This window comes from Oncorhynchus mykiss, chromosome 2, assembly GCF_057628025.1.
Source record: "Oncorhynchus mykiss isolate SJ-2025 chromosome 2, ASM5762802v1, whole genome shotgun sequence".
NCBI lineage: Eukaryota > Metazoa > Chordata > Actinopteri > Salmoniformes > Salmonidae > Oncorhynchus > Oncorhynchus mykiss.
In genome coordinates, this window is record NC_143023.1 from 58,264,838 (window position 1) to 58,289,556 (window position 24,719).

Sequence of the window (24,719 nt, forward strand, 5' to 3'; positions counted from 1 at the left end):
TATTGAGCCATGCGTCGGGTTCAAACTGTTACGGCTTGGCCTGCGCTCCGCACCATAGCGATATTATCAACTGTCACTAATGATCCTCAGCAACAACCGCCCGGCCGTGACGGCGTTTACAGAGGAAGCAAACGAAGGTCAACTAAACCATGTTATGACACGGAATGATAATGTAAGCTATGCCAACTGAAGGGAACTAACGGTAAATTGGCAGCTGAATATGTGCGGTTATTTGACCTTACTGACGGTCGATGCTGATTGGCTAATGTTTAACGTGATAGAAATAGGAAACAGAGAGTGCCCATCCCTGCAAGTTAAAAGGCTGTACAATATGCATTCTGCATAACGGCACAGCGTTTCAGAAACTTGACTGTGGGAAAGTTGAAACGCTCAGTTTGCTGCCGTATGACTGGTTTCACATTTGTCTCCAGCGATTATAAGGTGAAATAGATCAACAACAAAAAAAGTGTCATGTATATTTACAATTCTAATTACCCAAACGGATGTTCATTTAACTAGCTCTTATCGATAGCTCTTATCAAGTTGTACATTACAGTGCATGAAGAACGATGTTATTTCTAATCGGGGGGAGAAAAAAATTAAGTCGAAGCTTTTTCCACTATTCATGGTTTCCTCGTGCATAAAAGCGGGTGGATTTATTAGGGAACGAAGTCAGAAGGTCAGAATACGGCGCATTTGCAGACACACCACCACACATTCATTTATTCCATCTCCAGCTCAAGCTAATAGCGGGCGAATAGCATGCTATTCTCATGCTTAAATTCAAGGTCAGTTCAAGGTCAGAATACTCATAGAGAGAAAAGTGCATAAAAAAAAGGGAATTACGTTATTTTACGCCAGCTTAACTCGGGTCGGAATTGGCTCCTATGCGAATACATCTGTATGAGTGTGTATCTGTCAGTGTGTGCATAGGTGTTTGAATGTGTGTGTCTGGACCTTTGATCTCCTTCCTGTGGGGATGTGATAGTGCATGGGAGGATGACCAGTGGATGCCACTGCAGGTGTGACAACAGGAAGAGGTACAACGTTGTGGGAGCAGAGATAGTGGAACAAACCATTTCTGTATGGACCTCGATTTGTGCACGGGTGCATTGTCATGCTGATACAGCATAGGGCTTTCCCCAAATTGTTGCCACAAAGTTGGAACCAACAGAATTGTCTAGAATGTCATTGTATGCTGTAGCGTTAAGATTTCCCTTCACTGGAACTAAGGGGCCTAGCCCGAACCATGAAAAACAGCCCCAGACCATTATTTCTCCTCTACCAAACTTTCCAGTTGGCACTATGCATTGGGGCAGGTAGCGTTTTCCTGGCATCCGCCGAACCCAGATTAGTCCGTCGGACTGCCAGATGGTGAAGCGTGATTCCTAACTCCAGAGAACACGTTCCCACTGCTCCAGAGAGCAATGGACGTGAGCTTTACACCACACCAGCCGACGCTTGGTATTGCATGCTCAGCCATGGAAACCCATTTCATGAAGCTTCCGATGAACATTGACATTGCTTCCAGAGGCAGTTTGGAACATGGAAGTGAGTGCTGCAACCGAGGACAGATGATTTTTATGCGCTACGCGCTTCAGCACTCTCCGGTCCCGTTCTGTGAGCTTGTGTGGCCTACCACTTCACCGGTGAGCCTTTGTTGCTCCTAGACGTTTCCACTTCAATAACAGCACTTACAGTTGACTGGGGCAGCTCTAGCAGGGCAGAAATTTTATGAACTGCCAAGTTGAAAATCACTGAGCTCTTCAGGAAGGTCATTCTACTGCCAATGTTTGTCTATGGAGATTCCATGGCTTTGTGCTTGATTTTATACATCTGTCAGCAATTGATGTGGCTGATATACAGTAGCAAATCTACTTATTTGAAGGAGTATACACATACTTTTGTATACAGTGTGTATAAAAACTACCAAAATAGTATTACGAGATACTCCTTGATATTGCCATATTTAGGCCGTGTTCTATTCACATTATGCCACCATATGTCACGACTTCCGCCGAAGTCGGTCCCCCTCGTAGTTCGGGCGGCGTTCGGCGGTCGACGTCACCGGCCTTCTAGCCATCGCCGATCCAATTTCCATTTTCCATTGGTTTTGTCTCGTCTTCCCTCACACCTGGTTTCAATTCCATCAATTACATGTTGTGTATTTAACCCTCTGTTCCCCCCATGTCCTTGTCCGGAATCGTTTCTTGTAGTGCTTGTGCATGTTGTGCTGGTGGACACCGGGTTTTGTTTGAACCATTGATTGATTGATTGATTGATTGTTCTGTTTACGGTGGTTTTTGTGCTTATTAAACGACACAGTTGTAAACGAGTTTTCGCTCTCCTGCGCCTGACCTCTCTGCCGCCAGTACGCACCCCGTTACACCATATCAAGGTCAACAACAGGAACACAGTGACACTTGTTCCATCTCTCTTTTCCACACATTCGGAACACTCATAAATCCACAGGGATAATTCAAGTGTGTTCCAAGTTCCTGTTCTCTAGGAAAGCCAAAGTCCAAAACAAATATTTGACCATGTCTTCTCCAAAATGTGCCAAATGAGGTGATAAGGAAATTCCAAACCGCGTGTGTATGTACGTATGTGTGCGTGCGTGTGTCTGCATGTGTGCGCTCATGTATGTGCTGGTAATGCAGATGGTGCACGCCAAGGCCGTGAAGGCCAGGATGAACTAGACAAAACAACTAGCTGCTATATTCCACTCTAGTACTAAGAGTGAAAGGTTAAGTCAAGGTTAACTTGACATGCACTGTCAAATCAAAATCAAACCAAATCCAATGTTATTGGTCATATACAAATGGTTAGCAAATGGTTAGCAGATGTTACTGCGAGTGTAGCGAAATGCTTGTGCTTCTAGTATCCAACACTGCAGCAATATCTAACAAGTAATATCTAACAATTCAACAGGTGTGTGCCTTTCCAAATCATGTCCAATCAATTGAATTTACCAAAGGCCGACTCCAATTAAGTTTTAGAATCATCTCAAGGATGATCACTGGAAACAGGATGCACCTGAGCTTAGTTTCGAGTCTCATAGCAAAGGGTCTGAATACGTATGTAAATAAGGTATGCATTTTTATGTTTGTATACATTTGCTATCATTTCTAAAAAAACGGTTTTCTCTTTGTCATTATGGGGCATTGTGAGGAAATAGGAGGAAACAACTCATCCATTTTGGAATAAAGCTGTAACGTAAAAAAAAATTGTAAAAATTGAAGGGGTCTGAATACTTTCTGAATGCACTGTATGTGGAGAGGAAGGGGGGTTGGGTATAGGGCAAATATTTCACATTCTGCTGGATAGTCACAAAGAAAACTCAAGTTTCAAACCAACCCACATTTAGTCCTCTTTCCCGATCAATGATGATATTTCAAAATCCTACAGGGGACAATATCAGTTCTAGCAGTAGATTGACCCAGCCAGGACTTGGTGGTGTATGACAGAGTAAATAGGTGATGGCTGGTGTCGTAGTGGGACCCCAAGCCATTCATTGTCAGTAGGAGAATGACCCCACAGGGGAGGACCTGACAGTGTTTATGTGGCTCCATGGGGGGTGAATATGAATTGAGGAGAGGGGTAAAGTACTCCCTCAGCTGCCCTCATTGTCACAGGATAACACAGAAAGAAAACAGGCTAGGGGGGAAGGGTGTTAATTAATCATTTCAATACATCAACTCACACTCAAACAGCCTTTTATCAGGTAGTTATCTACAGACTGCTCTAGTTAGGCTAGTTTAACTTCTGCTTCGAACATTGAGCCATTTGTTTGTAGAAAGATATTCGGATATATCTGTAAAGTTGATTGAAACCCCTACTGAGATACTGTGCCACAGGGTTTGCCTAGGTTCAGGCTAATGCTCTTACAGATACATTATGTGCAGTGCATTCGGGAAGTATTCAGACCACTTCCCCTTTTCCACATTCTGTAACGTTACAGCCTTATTCTGAAATGGATTAAATACATGTTTTCCTTCATCAATCTACACACAATACCCCATAATGACAAAGCAAAAACAGTTTAAAATATACATTTTTTTACTCATTTATATAAAAAAACGAAATAACTTATTTACATAAGTATTCAGACCCTTTGCTATGAGACTCAAAATTGAGCTCAGGTGCTTTCTGTCTCCATTGATCATCCTTGAGATGTTTCGACAACTTGATTGTAGTCCACCTGTGGTAAATTCAATTGATTGGACATTATTTGGAAAGGCACACATCTGTCTATATAAGGTCCCACAGTTGACAGTGCATGTCAGAGCAAAAACAAAGCCATGAGGATGAAGGAATTGTCTGTAGAGCTCCTAGACAGGACTGTGACGAAACACAGATCTGGGGAAGGGTACCAAAAAATGTTTGCAGCATTGAAGGTCCCCAAGAACAGAGTGGCCTCCATCATTCTTAAATGGAATAAGTTTGGAACCACCAAGACTTTCGCTTGAGGAACAAGCAAATGCATGTAGTACCCCCCAAAAAAGACAATTTGTTTTGCGTTGGGGTCAACCCCATTTTATGTCAGTTTATGTGTATAAGGATAAAATAATGGATGTATTCACCAACATTTTGAATTCCTTCTCTCATGATGAATTAATTCAAAATGTTGGTGAAAAACATCCAGGTGACCAATAACCCAATGGTCACTCTGACAGAGCTCCAGAGTTCCTCTGTGTAGATGGGAGAACCTTCCAGAAGGACAACCATCTCTGCAGCATTCCACCAATCAGGCCTTTATGGTAGTGGCCAGACGGAAGCCACTCCTCAGTAAAAGGCACATGACAGCCCACTTGGAGTTTGCCAAAAGGCACCTAATCGACTCTTAGACCATGAAAAGATTCAGCAAGATTCTCTGCTGATGAAACCAAAATGTAACTCTTTGGCTTGAATGCCAAGGTCACGTCTGGAGGAAACCTGGCATCATCCCTACGGTGAATCATGGTGGTGGCAGCATCATGCTGTGGTGATATTTTTCAGCTGCAGGGACTGGGAGAATAGTCAGGATCGAGGGAAATACGAACTGAGCAAATTAAAGAGAGATCCTTGATGAAAACCTGCTCCAGAGCGCTCAGGACCTCAGACTGGAACGAAGGTTCATCATCCAACAGGAAGACGACGCTAAGCACACAGCCAAGACAACACAGGAGTGGGACATGTTTCTGAATGTCCTTGAGTGGCCCAGCCAGAGCCTGGACCTGAACCTGATCGAACATCTCTGGAGAAACTTGAAAAAAGCTGTGCAGCGACGCTCCCCATCCAACCTGTCAGAGCTTGAGAGGATCAGCATAGAAGAATGGGAGAAACTCCCCAAATACAGGCGTGCCAAGCTTGTAGCGTTGTACCCGAGGCTGTAATTGCTGCCAAAGGTGCTTCAACAAAGTACAGAGTAAACGGTCTGAATACTTATGTAAATGACATATTTCCATTGTTTATTGGTAACAATTGTGCAAACATTTATAAAAACCTGTTTTTGCTTTGTCATTATGGGGTATTGTTTATAGATTGATGAGGGGACAAAAACGATTTAATACATTTTAGAACAAGGCTAGGGGTAGTAGTAGGGGTACCCTAGTGCATTCTCACATAACTGTGTTGTTTTTAAAAAGAAATCCCTGCATAGAAAGCCCTGGGTCCAGAAATAATTATATGTTGAGATCTTCCTGTTTCATTACACATGCCTAAACCAGATTGTCTTTCAAAACAATAGTACAATGCTCAAATAGAATCTCAATAATCCCTTCTCTTGTCTTTGTGAATACGACGGCCTCAACTTAACTCATCCCTGAGCTTCAAAACGCCCCAAACAAAGACTAGTGTGTCTGTTCCCATGACAATTCTTTAAAAATCTGAACTCTGTATGGAGTTGGTGGGAGGGGGGGGGGATAGTATGGGTTCCCTACTTGAATGACCTTTGACCTGTTAGATTGAGGCCTGTAGGCTTATGAGAGCACTTCATTTGGGTTCATAATATCCTTATCCTACTGGTGCCCTAGTATCCTACTGGTTCCAAAACTATTGACCCCTCCCTATCTCTTTACCCTACCCCACCACACGCCTCATCACTTACCCTTCGGACAGGGACATGCATCATTCTATTACGTTCTGAAGAGAGGCTCCACATATCCAGGAAGTGCGCTTACCTTGTTGTAGTAGTGTAGCTGTACTCTATGCCACTGGCCATCACTGACCCCACCTAGGACAAAGGGTGATACTGTGGTTTTGACTTCTCCTACAGGGAAGGAAATAGGATATAAGAAACAGGAAAGCGTTTAATCGACATGGAATCCCACTCCAACTGAGTTTGGTCATTTTCATAGATAGTGAACTTCCTGAGAGGAACTCTCTCTCACTTCTCATTCTTTCTTTAAAGTCACAAACCTGAGTCTGTGTTTTACAAAATGGCAGCCCTGTCACTTGGTTTGGTATAAAGCTGAGGGATTGGGCTGGGGAAGACTAAGAAAAACACAACCTTTTGGACCTCTGAAGAGGTCTTTCAATATCGATGCTACTCATCCAGAACACAATTATAGTTTAATGGTTAATGATTGTTTTTTTAGGATAATACCTCTATGGCATGAATTCCCTGCCAAACTCAACACACTAACACTAGGTGAACTGCACGATCACTGTTTACCCTCAATTTTCCCAGGTATCTGAGGGTTGGCTGCATAAACTTTGACCCCTCCCTCAGCTGGTTAGAACCTCCCTGTTAATGAGATTTTGTATTTCACAGAGAGGGGGGTAGGAGAGAGAAGTGAAGCGAAGAGAAACAAAGGGAACAGAGGAAATTGAAGTCTGGCCATCTCTTCTCTGAACCCTTTATGTCCTCACCTGCTGAGAAGGTGAGCTGGATTTGTTCCTCGATGATCTCTAAGGCGATGAAGTCGTGCTTCTCGTTAAACCTTCCGTTATAAAGTAGTAGGACATTCCTCTCTCTGGTGGCAAACCTGCAGGTCATTCAGGACCAAAGGTCACTTTGATTGTACAGTACAGTATTTTCTCAGCAGATGAAGGCTATGAAGAGGAGGGGAACATGTACAGGAGAGCTATTTAATGGAGCCATTTAATGGCCATTTAATTAGTCCTCAAAGTGTGGTTATGTCTCTTGAGGTAACGCGAGAACAATATCAGTTGTGTGCGGGGAGGGGGGAGACATTGAGAGACAAATTAACCTAGGAAATGAGGGACAATAAGAGAGCAAAAGGGAAAATGGAAAGAATAATCATATTGGACTATGGACAATGAGAGGAGCAAAAGGGATTTGGAAAATGACGGAGGAAAGGAGGACTGGTGTGGACAGACATAGAACCAGGGCAAGTACTAGGAGCCATGCTGCTGTGTGTCATTAACCCTATGGCACTTAGCGGGTATGGGCACAGGAGTCAGAATCCACATGGCACAGGGCATCGTGGCAGGAAACCATGATCAACAAAGCCAAAGGTCACTCTGGCTCCATGCATCCCTTCCTGTTTTTACCTTTGCCAGGGAACGTGAGCTGGACACGAGAAAGAGATGTTTCACTACAGCCTTTACATATCCCACATCACCCCAGGCAGGCGCAATCAAACTATCAAAGTATTTGAAAGAAAATGTACACTCTTTGAACCCAGATCCACATCTAACCACTGGATCAAACGGCTTGCTCTTCCTTCGCGATGCAGAACACAAATGTCATGGCTGATGTAGCAGCCCTGTGATTCAACACTTCTGTGATTTCAGGTTCAGACATGTCCTGCCGGTGAGACAAAGACGACGGGGCGTTGCTTATTTGTATTGCCATGGATACAGCCATTACTGCTTATTACAAAGGTGTTGTATATGTATCCAGACATGGCGTTCGATGTGTATCACTTGGGTGTGGATAGATGGCTCAGTACTATGTCCAAAAAAAAAACTCCAGGTGTTCGTGAGAGAACCAGTGGAAGACACAAATGTACACCCACCGGAAAAAGTCACGCGTACACACGTTATTATGGAGACGTTATAAGATACATAGGTGTACTCACATGAAGGACACTGTGAAGTGGAACCTCTGTCGTAGCCCTCTGAACGTGATGAAGGACAGGCCGGGGAAGCTGCGGGTGCTCATTTCACAGTAAGGCTTCTGGTACTCCCCCGGGGGGCACTGGCACACGAACCCCCCCACCAGGAGATCCACACACCTGGCCCCGTTCTGACACACCCCCGGGATGCATCGGCCAGATCGGGAGTTCACCTCACAATGCTCACCTGTAGGAAGGGAAGAACAGTACAGGTGGGCAGAAATATCTGCTGGGTATATCCTCGAGAGAGAGAGAGCGAGAGAGAGCGAGAGAGAGCGAGAGAGAGAGAGAGAGAGAGAGAGAGAGAGAGAGAGAGAGAGAGAGAGAGGGGAAAAAACTGTCTGGAGAAAGACAAAAGTTGGGGTAGGTGTGAAAGCAGTTGCACCTGTTCTCCTTTAAATCCTCCATTCAGATTTGTATGTAATGAAGTGTCCAGGACGAAGCCCTCCAAATATGTTTTTTTTTGTGAACAAGCTGAAACCAGGCATGTTCACAGGGGACTCAATCCCTCTCACAAGTTCAAATCCTTTACCACACAACCTACAAGCTAGTCTGCATGGACAGAGAGAGTGGCAGCGGAGGCTCAACCCCCCCCCCCCCCCCTTTCACAAGCATGTCAAAACACTGTGGATTGTAACAGCTATGCTCTGTGACCCACACTGACACTGGCTCTTCCAAAGGAACCAAACGGGTTGTGGCATAATGACAACAGGACAATGGAGTGTCTTTGGCCCAAGCAGCAGGCCACCTCGGTGGTCTGTAAGACACCTGTCACGACCCACCAGCCATCCACCCTGATACAGTCCTGTCTCGTTAACTCGACCTGAGACGTTTTCCGGTGATGACAGCTTTCAAATGGACGCTGATGTCAGTAGTGTTTTTAACTCAGGGGTGCTTTCCCTAACAGCTTGGGGTGACCATTAAGGGTCACATACTGAGCAGAAAGAAAGCTGTCAATTAAAAAATAAGGAAAGGGTGATGTGTGGTCACATAATGTATTGCATGATCAGGCTTTTATATTGAAGAGACAGAGAAGATAGACAGGAAGACTAGAGAACTGTCTGTGGAAAGTGTGGCGGGATTATATCACCCTTTAAGAGCCACCATACATGTTATGAAAGAGAACACGAATGAGTCAAGAGATGATTTTCCCACTGGTCAAAAGGAATGTGCCACGATCATATCTATGTCCAGCTCATAGTGTGGGGTGTTGTGTGTCGCAAATGACACTGACAAGATCTGGATAAAGAGAGCACCTATGATTTACAGCGCCAGGAATTCCAGCGGGTAATGACCCAACTGCAAGACAGATCATCTCCGGTTTGGAGGGAATTACGAGGGATCTTTTTCCCGAAAGTGTGAGAAACCTGAGACCAGCACTGTCAGGTCAACCATCATCACCTCCATTATGACTTGAGACTACCTGGAGCTGGTCAAGAGCCTTCAAAGCATAGACGGCTAGAGTTTGATTAACAAGTAATAGTCTCTCTGCAGAATCAGGGTTTTGGCTGTGGGCCATGTCTTTAATATAGTGGGAACATTTAGCCCTATAGGGTCTGTGAAAGCAGATGAAAGGTACTGATGGGGGTAGGCATATTTCTATCTCAGGAAGCTGGTTGAGACAATGCCAAGAGAATGCAACGCTTTCATCAAGGCAAAGGGTGGCTACTTTGAAGAATCTCAAATATAATATACAGTTGAAGTCGGAGGTTTACATACACTTAGGTTGGAGTCATTAAAACTCGTTTTTCAACCACTCCACAAATTTCTTGTTAACAAACTATGGTTTTATCAAGTTGGACACAAGAATGTTTCCAACAATTGTTTACAGACAGATTATTTCACTTATAATTCACTGTATCGCAATTCCAGTGGGTCAGAAGTTTACATTCACTAAGTTGACTGTGCCTTTAAACAGCTTGGAAAATTCCAGAAAATGATGTCATTGTTTTAGAAGCTTCTGATAGGCTAATTGACATCATTTGAGTCAATTGGAGGTGTACCTGTGGATGAATTTCAAGGTCTACCTTCAAACTCAGTGCCTCTTTGCTTGACATCCACAAGTCTGGCTCATCCTTGGGAGCAATTTCAAAATGCCTGAAGGTACCACGTTCATCTGTACAAACAATAGTATGCAAGTATAAACACCATGGGACCATGCAGCTGTCATACCGTTCAGGAAGGAGACGCGTTCTGTCCCCTAGAGATGAAAGTATCTTGTTGCAAAAAAAGATGAAGAAAGAGTAAAAAATAGAAGATTGAGAATGGCGTGAAAGAAAGAGTCAAATAAGATACCAAAAAGTATATAATAACACTCACCTGTGAAGTCCTCTGGACACTCGCAAGTGTACCCGCCTTCCCTGCTCCGGCACTTGCCGTTGTTCTGGCAGGGGCCTGAGTAGCACAGGTCAATCTCCGTCTCACAGTAGTCCCCAGTGAAGCCTGCTGGGCATCGGCAACGCAGCCCCGTCACCGGTTCGATTGGCCTGAACAGCACCGTATCCGAGGACACGAAAGGTGCCGAGCTGTCGAACCTCAGCACTGACACACACTTCATGTAGTTCTCACAGGGCTCACGGAGGCAGATGTTATCATCGAAGGGCAGCACACGCTGGCTGGACACCAGGGTGAGCAGAGTCCGGTTCAGGTAAATCTGCTCCTGCAGCGCATCTGAGGGGAAAAATCTTCCAGTGGGGATGGTGCCCCCGGACCCCCCAAGTTCGTTTCCCCCAGAAGGGCGCAGGGCAGAGAAGGTGACGTTAAGGATGCTCCCCTGGACGTGCGTGTCGTTCTGGATGTTGAAGACGAAGACACCGGTGCGGCTGGTGGATAGGACGGCCGCCACGCCCTCCATGAAGTGGGAGAGGAGCGGGGACAGGAAGCGCTCCTGGGACATGTTCTCCAGGCGCACTGTGATGCTGTTGGTCAGCATCTCATCGGTGATGATGGTGACACGCAGGGTGCAGAGGGCCATGACGCGATGGACACCGTCTGGAATCAGAGAAAAACAGGGTTAACCAGGGTAATAGAATAACACTTGCAAGATGCATTAGACACAAAGGTCATGTCAGTCAACATTTTAAAGGGAAAGGGAAAGGGGGATATCTAGTCAGTTGTCCAACTGAATGCCTTTAACTGAAATGTGTCTTCTGCATTTAATCCAACCCCTCTGAATCAGAGAGGTGCGGGGAGATGCCTTAATAGACATCCACGTCTTCGAGGGATTCGATCCACTAACCTTTCGGTTATTGGCCCAATGCTCTAACCACTAAAAACACACCCCGTTAACCTAATTAGAAACAAAGCACTGCTTTTAACTTCTGCTGGTTTCTTCCACTTGAAAGTAAGGCTGTGGCAGCGAATACGGAGTTTTCACCCCCGCCCGCCCCTCCGGAAACCTCTTTCTCAAAGCTAAGGGTCAAACCAAATTAAATTAAATTTGTCACATACGCCGAATACAACCTTACCGTGAAATGCTTACTTACAAGCCCTTAACCAACAATGCAGTAAAAAAAATAGAGATAAGAAAATGTTTACTAAATAAACCAGAGTAAAAAAAATGTAAGTAAAAAAGTAACACAATAAAATAACAATAATGAGGCTATATACACGGGGTACCGGTAGCAAGTCAATGTGCGGCGGTACAGGTTAGTCGAGGTAATATGTACATGTAGGTAGGGGTAAAGTGACTATGCATAGATAATAAACAGAGAGTTGTAGCAGTGTAAAATCAAAAGGGGGTGGGGGGGTGTCAATGCAAATAGTCCGGGTAGACATTTGATTCATTATTTATTATTATTTAGCAGTCTTATGGCTTGGGTGTAGAAGCTGTTAAGGAGCCTTTTGGAGCTAGACTTGGCGCGATGGTACCGCTTCCTGTGTGGTAGCAGAGACAACAGTCTATGACGGTGACTGGACTCCTTGACAATTTCTGGGGCCTTCCTCTGACACCGCCTAGTATATACAGTGCCTTGCGAAAGTATTCGGCCCCCTTGAACTTTGCGACCTTTTGCCACATTTCAGGCTTCAAACATAAAGATATAAAACTGTAATTTTTGGGAAGAATCAACAACAAGTGGGACACAATCATGAAGTGGAACGACATTTATTGGATATTTAAAACGTTTTTAACAAATCAAAAACTGAAAAATTGGGCGTGCAAAATTATTCAGCCCCTTTACTTTCAGTGCAGCAAACTCTCTCCAGAAGTTCAGTGAGGATCTCTGAATGATCCAATGTTGACCTAAATGACTAATGATGATAAATACAATCCACCTGTGTGTAATCAAGTCTCCGTATAAATGCACCTGCACTGTGATAGTCTCAGAGGTCCGTTAAAAGCGCAGAGAGCATCATGAAGAACAAGGAACACACCAGGCAGGTCCGAGATACTGTTGTGAAGAAGTTTAAAGCCGGATTTGGATACAAAAAGATTTCCCAAGGAGCACTGTGCAAGTGATAATATTGAAATGGAAGGAGTATCAGACCACTGCAAATCTACCAAGACCTGGCCGTCCCTCTAAACTTTCAGCTCATACAAGGAGAAGACTGATCAGAGATGCAGCCAAGAGGCCCATGATCACTCTGGATGAACTGCAGAGATCTACAGCTGAGGTGGGAGACTCTGTCCATAGGACAACAATCAGTCATATATTGCACAAATCTGGCCTTTATGGAAGAGTGGCAAGAAGAAAGCCATTTCTTAAAGATATCCATAAAAAGTGTAGTTTAAAGTTTGCCACAAGCCACCTGGGAGACACACCAAACATGTGGAAGAAGGTGCTCTGGTCAGATGAAACCAAAATTGAACTTTTTGGCAACAATGCAAAACGTTATGTTTGGCGTAAAAGCAACACAGCTGAACACACCATCCCCACTGTCAAACATGGTGGTGGCAGCATCATGGTTTGGGCCTGCTTTTCTTCAGCAGGGACAGGGAAGATGGTTAAAATTGATGGGAAGATGGATGGACCATTCTGGAAGAAAACCTGATGGAGTCTGCTAAAGACCTGAGACTGGGACGGAGATTTGTCTTCCAACAAGACAATGATCCAAAACATAAAGCAAAATCTACAATGGAATGGTTCAAAAATAAACATATCCAGGTGTTAGAATGGCCAAGTCAAAGTCCAGACCTGAATCCAATCGAGAATCTGTGGAAAGAACTGAAAACTGCTGTTCACAAATGCTCTCCATCCAACCTCACTGAGCTCGAGCTGTTTTGCAAGGAGGAATGGGAAAAAATGTCAGTCTCTCGATGTGCAAAACTGATAGAGACATACCCCAAGCGACTTACAGCTGTAATCGCAGCAAAAGGTGGCGCTACAAAGTATTAACTTAAGGGGGCTGAATAATTTTGCACACCCAATTTTTCAGTTTTTGATTTGTTAAAAAAGTTTGAAATATCCAATAAATGTCGTTCCACTTCATGATTGTGTCCCACTTGTTGTTGATTCTTCACAAAAAAAATACAGTTTTATATCTTTATGTTTGAAGCCTGAAATGTGGCAAAAGGTCGCAAAGTTCAAGGGGGCCGAATACTTTCGCAAGGCACTGTAGGTCCCGGATGTCAGGAAGCTTAGCCACAGCGATGTACTGGGCTGTACACACTACCCGCTGTAGCACCTTACGGTCAGATGCAGAGCAGTTGCCATACCAGGTGATGCTCTTGATGGTGCAGTTTTATAACTTTTTGAGGATTTGGAGACCCATGCCAAATCTTTTCAGTCTCCCGAGGGGGAAAAAGCATTGTTGTACCCTCTTCAAGACTGCCTTGGTGTGTTTGTACTATGATCGTTTGTTGGTTGGTGATGTGTACACCAAGGAACCTGAAACTCTCGACCCGCTCCACTACAGCCCCGTCGATGTGAATTGGGCTGTCTCATCATTGTCGGTGATCAGGCCTACCACCTTTGTGTCGTCACTAAACTTAATGATGGTGTTGGTTTCATGCTTGGCCACGCAGTCGTTGGTGAGAACAGGAGGGGACTAAGCATTCACCCCTGAGGGGCCCCCATGTTGGGGATCAGTGTGTTATTGTCTACCCTTAACACCTGCGAGCGTCCCGTCAGGAAGTGCAGGATCCAGTTGCAGAGGGAGGTGTTCAGTCCCAGGTCTTTAGCTTAGTGATGAGCTTTGTGGGCACTATGGTGTTGACCACTGAGCTGTAGTCAATGAACTGCATTCTCACATAGGTCTTACTTTTGTCCAGGTGAGGAAGGGCAGTGTGGAGTGCCACTGAGATCGCATTATCTGTGTTTCCGAGATGATTGTGTTGATGTGATACACGACCAGCCTTTCAAAGCACTTCGTGGCTACCGACATGAGTGCTACTGGGTGGTAGTCATTTAGGCAGGTTACCTTCACTTTCTTGGGCACATGGACTATGGTGGTCTGCCTGAAACATGTTTGATTTACAGACTTGGTCAGGGAGAGGTTGAAAATGTCATTGAAGACACTTACCAGTTGGTCTGCGCATGCTCTGATTACACGTCCTGCTAATCCGTCTGTCCCTGCGGCCCTGTGAATGTTGACCTGTTTAAAGATCTGGCTCACATCGGCTACGGAGAGTGTTATCACACAGTCGTCCAGAACAGCTGGTGCTTTCATGCATGCTTCAGTGTTGCTTGCCTAAAAGCAAGCATAAAAGGCATTTAACCCATCTGGTAGGCTCCTGTCACTGGGAAGCTCGCGGCTGGGTTTCCCTTTGTAGTCCGTAATAGTTTGCAAGGTCTAACACATCCGACGAGTGTCAGAGCCAGTGTAGTAGGATTCAATCTTAGTCCTGTATTGACGCTTTGCCTGTTTGACAGTTTGTCTGAGGGCATAGCTGGATTTCTTATAAGCCTCCGGATTCGTGTCCTCCTCCTTGAAAGCTGCAGCTATAGCCTTTAGCTCAGAGCGGATGTTGCCTGTAATCCATGGCTTCTGGTTGGGATATGAACATACGGTCACTGTGGGGACAATGTAATCAATGCACTTACTGATGAAGCCGGTAACTGAGGAAGTATACAGTCCTGTAGCGTAGCATCCGCGTCATCTGACCACTTTCTTATTGAGCGAGTCACTGGTACTTCCTGCTTTAGTTTTTGCTTGTAAACAGGAATTAGGAGGATAGAATTATGGTCAGATTTTGCAAATGGAGGGTGAGGGAGAGCATTGTACGCGTCTCTGTGTGTACAGTATGCAGTAGGTGGTCTAGTTTTTCCCGTCTGGATGCACGTGACATGCTGGTAGAAATTAGGTAAAACATATTTAAGTTTGCATTAAAGTCCCCGGTCACTAGGAGCGCCGCTTCTGGATGAGCATTTTCTTGTTTGCTTATGGCCTTATACAGCACGTTGAGTGAGGTCTTAGTGCGAGCTTCAGTTTGTGGTGGTAATTAGACGGCTATGAAAAATATAGATGAAAACTCTTGGGAGATGTGGTCTACAGCTCATTATGAAGAACTCTACCTCAGGTGAGCAAGACAGTGGCTTGCGAAAATATTTACCTCCCTTGACATTTTTCCTATTTTGCTGCCATACAACCTGGAATTACATTTTTTTTGGGGGGGTTTGTATCATTTGGTTTACATAACATGCCTACCACTTTGAATATAGTTTTTATTGTGAAGAAGAACAAGAAATAAGACAAAAAAACAGAAAACTTGAGCGTGCATAACTACTCACCCCCCAAAATCAATACTTTGTCGAGCCACCTTTATCGGCAATTACAAAAAGTATTTTGGGGTATGTCTCTATAAGCTTGGCACATCTAGCCACTGGGATTTTTGCCAATTCTTCAAGGCAAAACTGCTTCAGCTCCTTCAAGTTGGTGTACATTAATCTTTAAGTCATACCACAGATTCTCAATTGGATTGAGGTCAAGGCCATTCCAAGACATTTAAATGTTTCCCCTTAAACCACTCGAGTGTTGCTTTAGCAGTATTCTTAGTGTCATTGTCCTGCTGGAAGCTGAACCTCCATCCCAGTCTCAAATCTCTGGAAGACTGAAAAAGGTTTCCCTCAAGGATTTCCTTGTATTTACTGCCATCCATCATTTCTTCAATTCTGACCAGTTTTGAGTCCCAGCTGATGAAAAACATCCCCACAGCATGATGCTGCCACCACCATGCTTCATTGTGGGGGTGGTGTTCTCAGGGTGATGGGAGATGTTGAGTTTGCGCCAGACATAGCATTTTCCTTGATGACCAAAAAGCTCAATTTTAGTCTCATCTGACCAAAGTACCTTCTTCCATATGTTTGGGGAGTCTCCCACATGTCTTTTGGCGAACACCAAATCTGTTTTCTTATCTTTGGTCTCTTTGTTGCCTCTCTGATTAATGCCCTCCTTGCCTGGTCCTTGAGTTTTGGTGGGCGGCCCTCTCTTGGCAGGTTTGTTGTAGTGACATATTTTTTCAATTTTTGAATAATGGATTTAATGGCTCCGTGGGATGTTCAAAGTTTCTGATATTTTTTTAGAACCCGACCCTGGTCTGTACTTCTCCACAACTTTGTCCCTGACCTGTTTGGAGAGCTCCTTGGTCTTCATGGTGCCACTTGCTTGGTGGTGCCACTTTCTTAATTGTGTTGCAGACTCTGGGGCCTTGCGAAAGTATTCGGCCCCCATGAACTTTGCGACCTTTTGCCACATTTCAGGCTTCAAACATAAAGATATAAAACTGTATTTTTTTGTGAAGAATCAACAACAAGTGGGACACAATCATGAAGTTGAACGACATTTATTGGATATTTCAAACTTTTTTAACAAATCAAAAACTGAAATATTGGGCGAGCAAAATTATTCAGCCCCTTTACTTTCAGTGTAGCAAACTCTCTCCAGAAGTTCAGTGAGGATCTCTGAATGATCCAATGTTGACCTAAATGACTAATGATGATAAATACAATCCACCTGTGTGTAATCAAGTCTCCGTATAAATGCACCTGCACTGTGATAGTCTCAGAGGTCCGTTAAAAGCGCAGAGAGCATCATGAAGAACAAGGAACACACCAGGCAGGTCCGAGATACTGTTGTGAAGAAGTTTAAAGCCGGATTTGGATACAAAAAGATTTCCCAAGCTTTAAACATCCCAAGGAGCACTGTGCAAGCGATAATATTGAAATGGAAGGAGTATCAGACCACTGCAAATCTACCAAGACCTGGCCGTCCCTATAAACTTTCAGCTCATACAAGGAGAAGACTGATCAGAGATGCAGCCAAGAGGCCCATGATCACTCTGGATGAACTGCAGAGATCTACAGCTGAGGTGGGAGACTCTGTCCATAGGACAACAATCAGTCGTATATTGCACAAATCTGGCCTTTATGGAAGAGTGGCAAGAAGAAAGCCATTTCTTAAAGACAAAAAAAGTGTTGTTTAACGTTTGCCACAAGCCACCTGGGAGACACACCAAACATGTGGAAGAAGGTGCTCTGGTCAGATGAAACCAAAATTTAACTTTTTGGCAACAATGCAAGACGTTATGTTTGGCGTAAAAGCAACACAGCTCATCACCCTGAACACACCATCCCCACTGTCAAACATGGTGGTGGCAGCATCATGGTTTGGGCCTGCTTTTCTTCAGCAGGGACAGGGAAGATGGTTAAAATTGATGGGAAGATGGATGGAGCCAAATACAGGACCATTCTGGAAGAAAACCTGATGGAGTCTGCAAAAGACCTGAGACTGGGACGGAGATTTGTCTTCCAACAAGACAATGATCCAAAACATAAAGCAAAATCTACAATGGAATGGTTCAAAAATAAACATATCCAGGTGTTAGAATGGCCAAGTCAAAGTCCAGACCTGAATCCAATCGAGAATCTGTGGAAAGAACTGAAAACTGCTGTTCACAAATGCTCTCCATCCAACCTCACTGAGCTCGAGCTGTTTTGCAAGGAGGAATGGGAAAAAAATGTCAGTCTCTCGATGTGCAAAACTGATAGAGACATACCCCAAGCGACTTACAGCTGTAATCACAGCAAAAGGTGGAGCTACAAAGTATTAACTTAAGGGGGCTGAATAATTTTGCACGCCCAATTTTTCAGTTTACGATTTGTTAAAAAAGTTTGAAATATCCAATAAATGTCGTTCCACTTCATGATTGTGTCCCACTTGTTGTTGATTCTTCACAAAAAAATACAGTTTTATATCTTTATGTTTGAAACCTGAAATGTGGCAAAAGGTCGCAAAGTTCAAGGGGGCCGAATACTTTCGCAAGGCACTGTATATCTACTGAGATCATGTGACACTTAGATTGCACACAGGTGGACTTTATTTAACTCATTATGTGACTTCTGAAGGTAATTGGTTGCACCAGATCTTATTTAGGGACTTCAGAGCAAATGGGGTGAATACATATGCATGCACCACTTTTCTGTTTTTTATTTATTTTTCATTTCACTTCACCAATTTGGACTATTTTGTGTACGTCCATTACATGAAGAAAAAAAAAATATTTCAATTACAGGTTGTAATGCAACAAAATAGGAAAAAACGCCAAGGGGGGTGAATACTTTTGCAAGGCACTGTACCTAGAGACTACCTTAATATTAGACATCACGCACCAGCTGTTATTGACATAAAGACACCACCCCCTACCCCTCGTCTTACCAGACGTAGCTGTTCTGTCCTGTCGATGGATGGAAAACCCAACTGTATATTATCCATGAGCTACGACTCGGTGAAACATAAGATATTACAGTTTTTAATGTCCCATTTTGTTGGATAGCCTCGAACGGAGCTCATCCAGTTTATTCTCCAGTGATTAGACGTTGGCTAATAGAGCGGATGGTAGAGGTGGTTACCCACTCACCGACAAAGTCTCACAAGGCACCCTGATCTCTGTCGCCTGTATTTTCTTATTTTCTTCATGTGAATGACAGAGATTTGGGCCTAGTCTGGAAGCAACATTATATCCTTTGCGCCCGACTCATTAAAGAAAAATCTTTGTCTAGTTTGAGGTGAGTAAACGCTGTTCTGATATCCAGAAGCTCTTGTCGGTCATAAGAGACGGTAGCATAAACATTACGTACAAAATGAGTTACAAACAATGTGAAAAAACACACAAAATAGCACAATTGGTTAGGAGCCCGCAAAACAGCAGCCATCCCCTCCAGCGCCATTCTTCCCATCTGTATCACATCCTGTGCATGTGTTATTTTACGCACACTTTTTTTCTATGTAGCTGCTGCTCACACTCCCCCTCCCTTCATGTTTCTCTTTTTACTCACCCTCTTCTGAACCATGATAAGGTAGCCTATGTCTCAGCCTCATATTTCTCCTCACAAACTTCTCTGTCTGTTGTAATTAGATTTTGCAGTTGCGCAAGCAGGATGCGTTGTATTAGAACAATCTACAATTTGTGTGATGATGTAGGCTAATCTTTATGGTTGCTGCCATATCGTAGCCACTAGCTACAGTTCCTGAAAAAAGAACACCACTACTTTGCCTGTCTGCCTCCTGCTTAGCCAATGTTTGCAATGATGATGAAGACATTGAATTCAATTGCTAATTAGACTGCGTGTCTGTGTCTTGAGGTGGTTTGACATGCTGCCTAAATAGTTGCATACTAACTCCCCACTCACGTTTTGCATTGGGGCGGAAGACAATCTGCGTTTCAACAACATACAGGCCCCTCAACTGCTATTTTGCTTCTTAATGATCATGCAAGTACTGCACGAGTATGCTACCTAGCTGTTCCACCTCTGGGCAGCCGAACAGAGCGTTTATCTGGACTAGAGCTCTGCTACTCGACCCGAGCCCAACGGGCCCCGACATTATGCATGGGGCTAGGGCTGGGTAGGGCATGTTTTTTCATCAATAACTAGGGTACGGGTGGGGCTTGGGTATCACTAAATTGATCACTAACATTTTGAAGTTGTGCCATTTGCCCGTTCTTTGCTGCACAGTACAGTCATTATCTGATTAAGATTACAACATGGTATCAGAAGTGCTTCAACCTCGTCAAGTACAAGACAGGAGAGATTATTTCACAGAAAATAATAATGTTCATTGAGTTTAGAGTGACAAAAATTAGCTAACAGCTAACTGCTCTCTCATGTCTTGTCATTGAGCAAAGTCGCCCAAGCGGAGCTGTTGCTATGGATACTCACAGACCCAGAGCTGCCATTTGCAGATCGCATGCAGACCGAGCGGAGAGCAGGGAGAGAGTGACAGACAGAGTGGAGAAGCTAATAGTTTACTTTATCTCTTCATTTATTTCTGATTTCGGGTTTCTAGCAGTGCCGGGACATACATTTGGTAGGGCCTGAACTTCGAGGTCATGGGTAGGGCTCGGGTTTAAAATTCATGCTCGTGCAGGACTCAAATCTGGACTGGTAACCAGAGTCTGACAATGGGCAAGTTTGCTTTGCTTCGCATCCCCTGAAAAAAAGAACACAAAATTGTGCTTATGCGTAACAGCCTACTCTTCTGCAATAATTTGAACATGTCGACCATGTCTTTTGTGTACAACATGAAGCTTGTACACTACACCTGACAAAGGCGTTCATCGCTGATCAAGTAGGGGGAAGAGGCAGAGGAGCACTGAGCAGCAGCTACATTGGCAGCGGAGAGAGCTCAGCTATGTATACAAATATGGAAGGAGGGGGAAGCGGCAGAGGAGCACCGAGCAGCAGCTACATTGGCAGCGGAGTGAGCTCAGCTATGTATACAAATATGGAAGGAGGGGGAAGCGGCAGAGGAGCACTGAGCAGCAGCTACATTGGCAGCGGAGTGAGCTCAGCTATGTATACAAATATGGAAGGAGGGGGAAGCGGCAGAGGAGCACCAAGCAGCAGCTACATTGGCAGCGGAGTGAGCTCAGCTATGTATACAAATATGGAAGGAGGGGGAAGCGATTGCGGAGTTGGAAGCAGCTACGTAAAATAAAAATCTTGCACATGCGCAGAAGCTCCTGTATCTTTAGCTATGGAAAAAAATATTACTAGCTTACATAATGAGATTCCTACCGACTGTGACCAATTCCCCATCAACATAAAACTGAGGTTCAGTTAAACTTGTTGCGTAATGGAACATTTGTGAAGCCTGATAATCCAGTGCCCTAATCAAAGGTTAAACACCAGGTAATGTGTGAACATTGGAGCAGACAGTGTTTTCTCCATAAAACCCCATAAGAGTCTAAACTCTGTCTAAGCCGAGGGGGGGTTCTACAAAAGGAAGTTTGTTCTGACTTGTCTGTCCTCTTATTTTTGGCACTAAACAGTCTCCATATACAGTACCTTCGGGAAGTATTCAGACCCTTTGACTTTTTCCACATTTTGTTACGTTACAGCTTTATTTTCTAAAAGGTATTACATAGTTTCCCCCCCCCCCCCCATCAATCTACACACAATACCCCATAATGACAAAGCAAAAACAGGTTTAAAAAAAATATACATTTACATAAGTATTCAGACCCTTCACTCAGTGCTTTGTTGAAGCACCTTTGGCAGCAATTACAGCCAAGAGTCTTCTTGGGTATGATGCTACGAGCTTGGCACACCTGTATTTGGGGAGTTCCTCCCATTCTTCTCTGCAGATCCTCTCAAGCTCTGTCAGGTTGGATGGGGAGCGTCGAAGCACAACTATTTTCAGGTCTCTCCAGAGACGTTCGATCGGGTTCGAGTCCGCGCTCTGCCTGGGCCACTCAAGGACATTCAGAGACTTGTCCCGAGGCCATCTTGTATTATGCTAATTAGATGCAATATCCTGACAAACAGTGTTCGACTGCCGCTTAATACTGAAAGCACTGTCTCACTCTAATACAGAGAGTTTTGGGGATTTAGGATATAGCAAAGTATGTGGAAGCACTGTCAAGTCCACTGCTGTGGCACTTGAACAATACAGTGCATGAATAAATGACACGGTGTAGTGTTCTTTGTCAGAGTATCTGACAGACAGATGGTATGTCTAGATATACCATAGTCCTATTGTTAAGAGATAAAGGACTATTCCTCAAACCAGTGGGTTGAAGAGGGTCAAGACAATTCTTTCCTTTGTTTGGTATGCTCTTCTCTCTCTCCCCTGATGGCTCTACCCATTTGGCCCCTCTATCATGTGAATGCAGTGTGTTATAATTACCAAACAAAGAGGACAAGGTTTACACTCTGTTACACTGTCCTCTCACATACTGTCAACTCAGCCAGACACACAGGGGAAGACACAACGGTCTCCCACTCCTCCTCACGCACACACACTTTCTCATTAATATATTCACACATAATTGATATGCACATACATGCAAGTATAAAATATGTACACACACACACACACACACACACACACACACACACACACACAAAGAGCGAGAAAGGTCTCAAGTAGCAGCTGGTTATACAAAGACAGCAGGATGCCAAGACGCACAGAAAGGATTGTAGACAAAAGAGAGATTTCTAGTGCTTATGGCCTTGATATGCACCACATAATTACAATGAATGTGTCTGTGTACATTAAGGATCTCACATCTGGGAAACGCTTCCTCAGTCCAAATCAAATGTTGTTCCTACCCCACCTAACCACAAATAAATGCTAAAGCAGGGAACAGGGTGCAGACTACTTACAAAATGTACAGTGGCTGTGTTCCAAACATATAAATGACACACCCTCTTCCACTTACTCTCGCCTTATGCCCTTGGGGGAATCCCCGAAGCCATCTTTGCCGTCGGTCCAAACAATTAGCCAAGCAAGGGAAGTTGTCAACGTAAGCCCCTCAGCACTCATTTGTGATCGAGCTTGCAATTCTGTTCACTCTGGGGCCTGAAACGCCCCGTAATTCAATTCAAGATGACTGTACATCCGCAAAGAAAATTCAGCCAAAACTCAAAACCAACATCAATATGGAGTCAACATACAAGTGTAAGTAAAATCGAATGTAAATAAGTTAGAAATGGTGCTACTGCTGCACACGACAGCATCAACCTAATTGTAAAAGTAATGATGTTTTTGTTTGTTTATCTTTTGGAAACATTAGCTTGCGCATACAACTTTCCCTGACATCACACTTATATATTGTCATTTTTGTATATACCTGATATCGCCGGACGGCTAGCATTTAATGTCTGCGGATGCATTGTCTTCTAGCCAAGATATGAAATGCAATCATAATTGACTGACATAACCGTGGGACGAACGAGTGGCAAAATTGCGGGCAAGGGCAGTCCATTTAAAATTCAATCATTCTTCCCTCGCCCAAGTGTCCGCTTAATTTGAGGGCTGAGGGGAGAGGGTGTCTTTCACGTGTTTGGAATGCAGCCCCTTTCTTGCCATTAGCAAGTTGTTGGTTGTGTACCACCCTATTTGTCTTCAGTCACACACAGTGCCTTCAAACCTCTGTTGTGATTATAGTTCAAGATTATTTAAGTTCAACTGAATAGTCTGGTCTGCGAGAACTAATTAGTGGGAAGCAGTGGTGCAGGCTCTAGAATTAAACGTTTACACAGGCTGCGTTTTGGTAGCAAATAGTGCATTTAAATCTCAGCCTGACACAATAAATCCAAGTCATGAATTCTGAGAGCGGCTCTGCTTGGCAGCCGATCAGAAAGAGCACCTCTATGGCTGTGTTTGCCAACTCTAGCGACAGGCATATCAGTGCTCGACAGACACACACCAGGGTGTCCTGTTTGCCTTGGCATGAGAGTATCAGCACGTAATCTCCTCGATAACAAGACCATTCTCTCAAATAATACGCTGAAAAAGCTAATTGGTAGTTATCAAATGCCGTAATTAACCCCCTATAGTCGATTGATGCACCGGTGCGTCAATCTAAGTAACACAATAAAAAAATCCCCATCAAAATCCGTCAATTTGCTCCCGAGTGGCGCAGCGGTCTAAAGGCACTGGATCTCAGTGCTAGAGGCGGCACTACAGACACCCTGGTTCAGCGGTCTAAAGGCACTGGATCTCAGTGCTAGAGGCGGAACTACAGACACCCTGGTTCAGCGGTCTAAAGGCACTGGATCTCAGTGCTAGAGGCGGCACTACAGATACCCTGGTTCAGCGGTCTAAAGGCACTGGATCTCAGTGCTAGAGGCGGCACTACAGACACCCTGGTTCAGCGGTCTAAAGGCACTACAGACACTCTGGTTCAGCGGTCTAAAGGCACTGGATCTCAGTGCTAGAGGCGGCACTACAGACACCCTGGTTCAGCGGTCTAAAGGCACTGGATCTCAGTGCTAGAGGCGGAACTACAGACACCCTGGTTCAGCGGTCTAAAGGCACTGGATCTCAGTGCTAGAGGCGGCACTACAGACACCCTGGTTCAGCGGTCTAAAGGCACTACAGACACTCTGGTTCAGCGGTCTAAAGGCACTGGATCTCAGTGCTAGAGGCGGCACTACAGACACCCTGGTTCAGCGGTCTAAAGGCACTGGATCTCAGTGCTAGAGGCGGAACTACAGACACCCTGGTTCAGCGGTCTAAAGGCACTGGATCTCAGTGCTAGAGGCGGCACTACAGATACCCTGGTTCAGCGGTCTAAAGGCACTGGATCTCAGTGCTAGAGGCGGCACTACAGACACCCTGGTTCAGCGGTCTAAAGGCACTACAGACACTCTGGTTCAGCGGTCTAAAGGCACTGGATCTCAGTGCTAGAGGCGGCACTACAGACACCCTGGTTCGTATCCAGGCTGTATCACATGGGAGTCCCATAGGGCAGCGCACAATTAGCCCAGCGCT

General features: G+C 44.5%; 1 protein-coding gene across 1 annotated transcript in view; it reads right to left on the minus strand.

Moving 5' to 3' along the window:
• Nucleotides 1-24,719, minus strand: part of LOC110492612 (cadherin EGF LAG seven-pass G-type receptor 1) — an 83,268-nt gene that overhangs the window by 23,748 nt on the left and 34,801 nt on the right. The window contains exons 2-5 of the mRNA XM_036951766.2: nucleotides 10,383-11,054; nucleotides 8,028-8,250; nucleotides 6,853-6,968; nucleotides 6,162-6,250 (exon numbers count right to left, since the gene is read on the minus strand). Coding sequence (XP_036807661.2) covers nucleotides 6,162-6,250; nucleotides 6,853-6,968; nucleotides 8,028-8,250; nucleotides 10,383-11,054 — 1,100 coding nt within the window. The remainder of the gene's footprint in view (nucleotides 1-6,161; nucleotides 6,251-6,852; nucleotides 6,969-8,027; nucleotides 8,251-10,382; nucleotides 11,055-24,719) is intronic.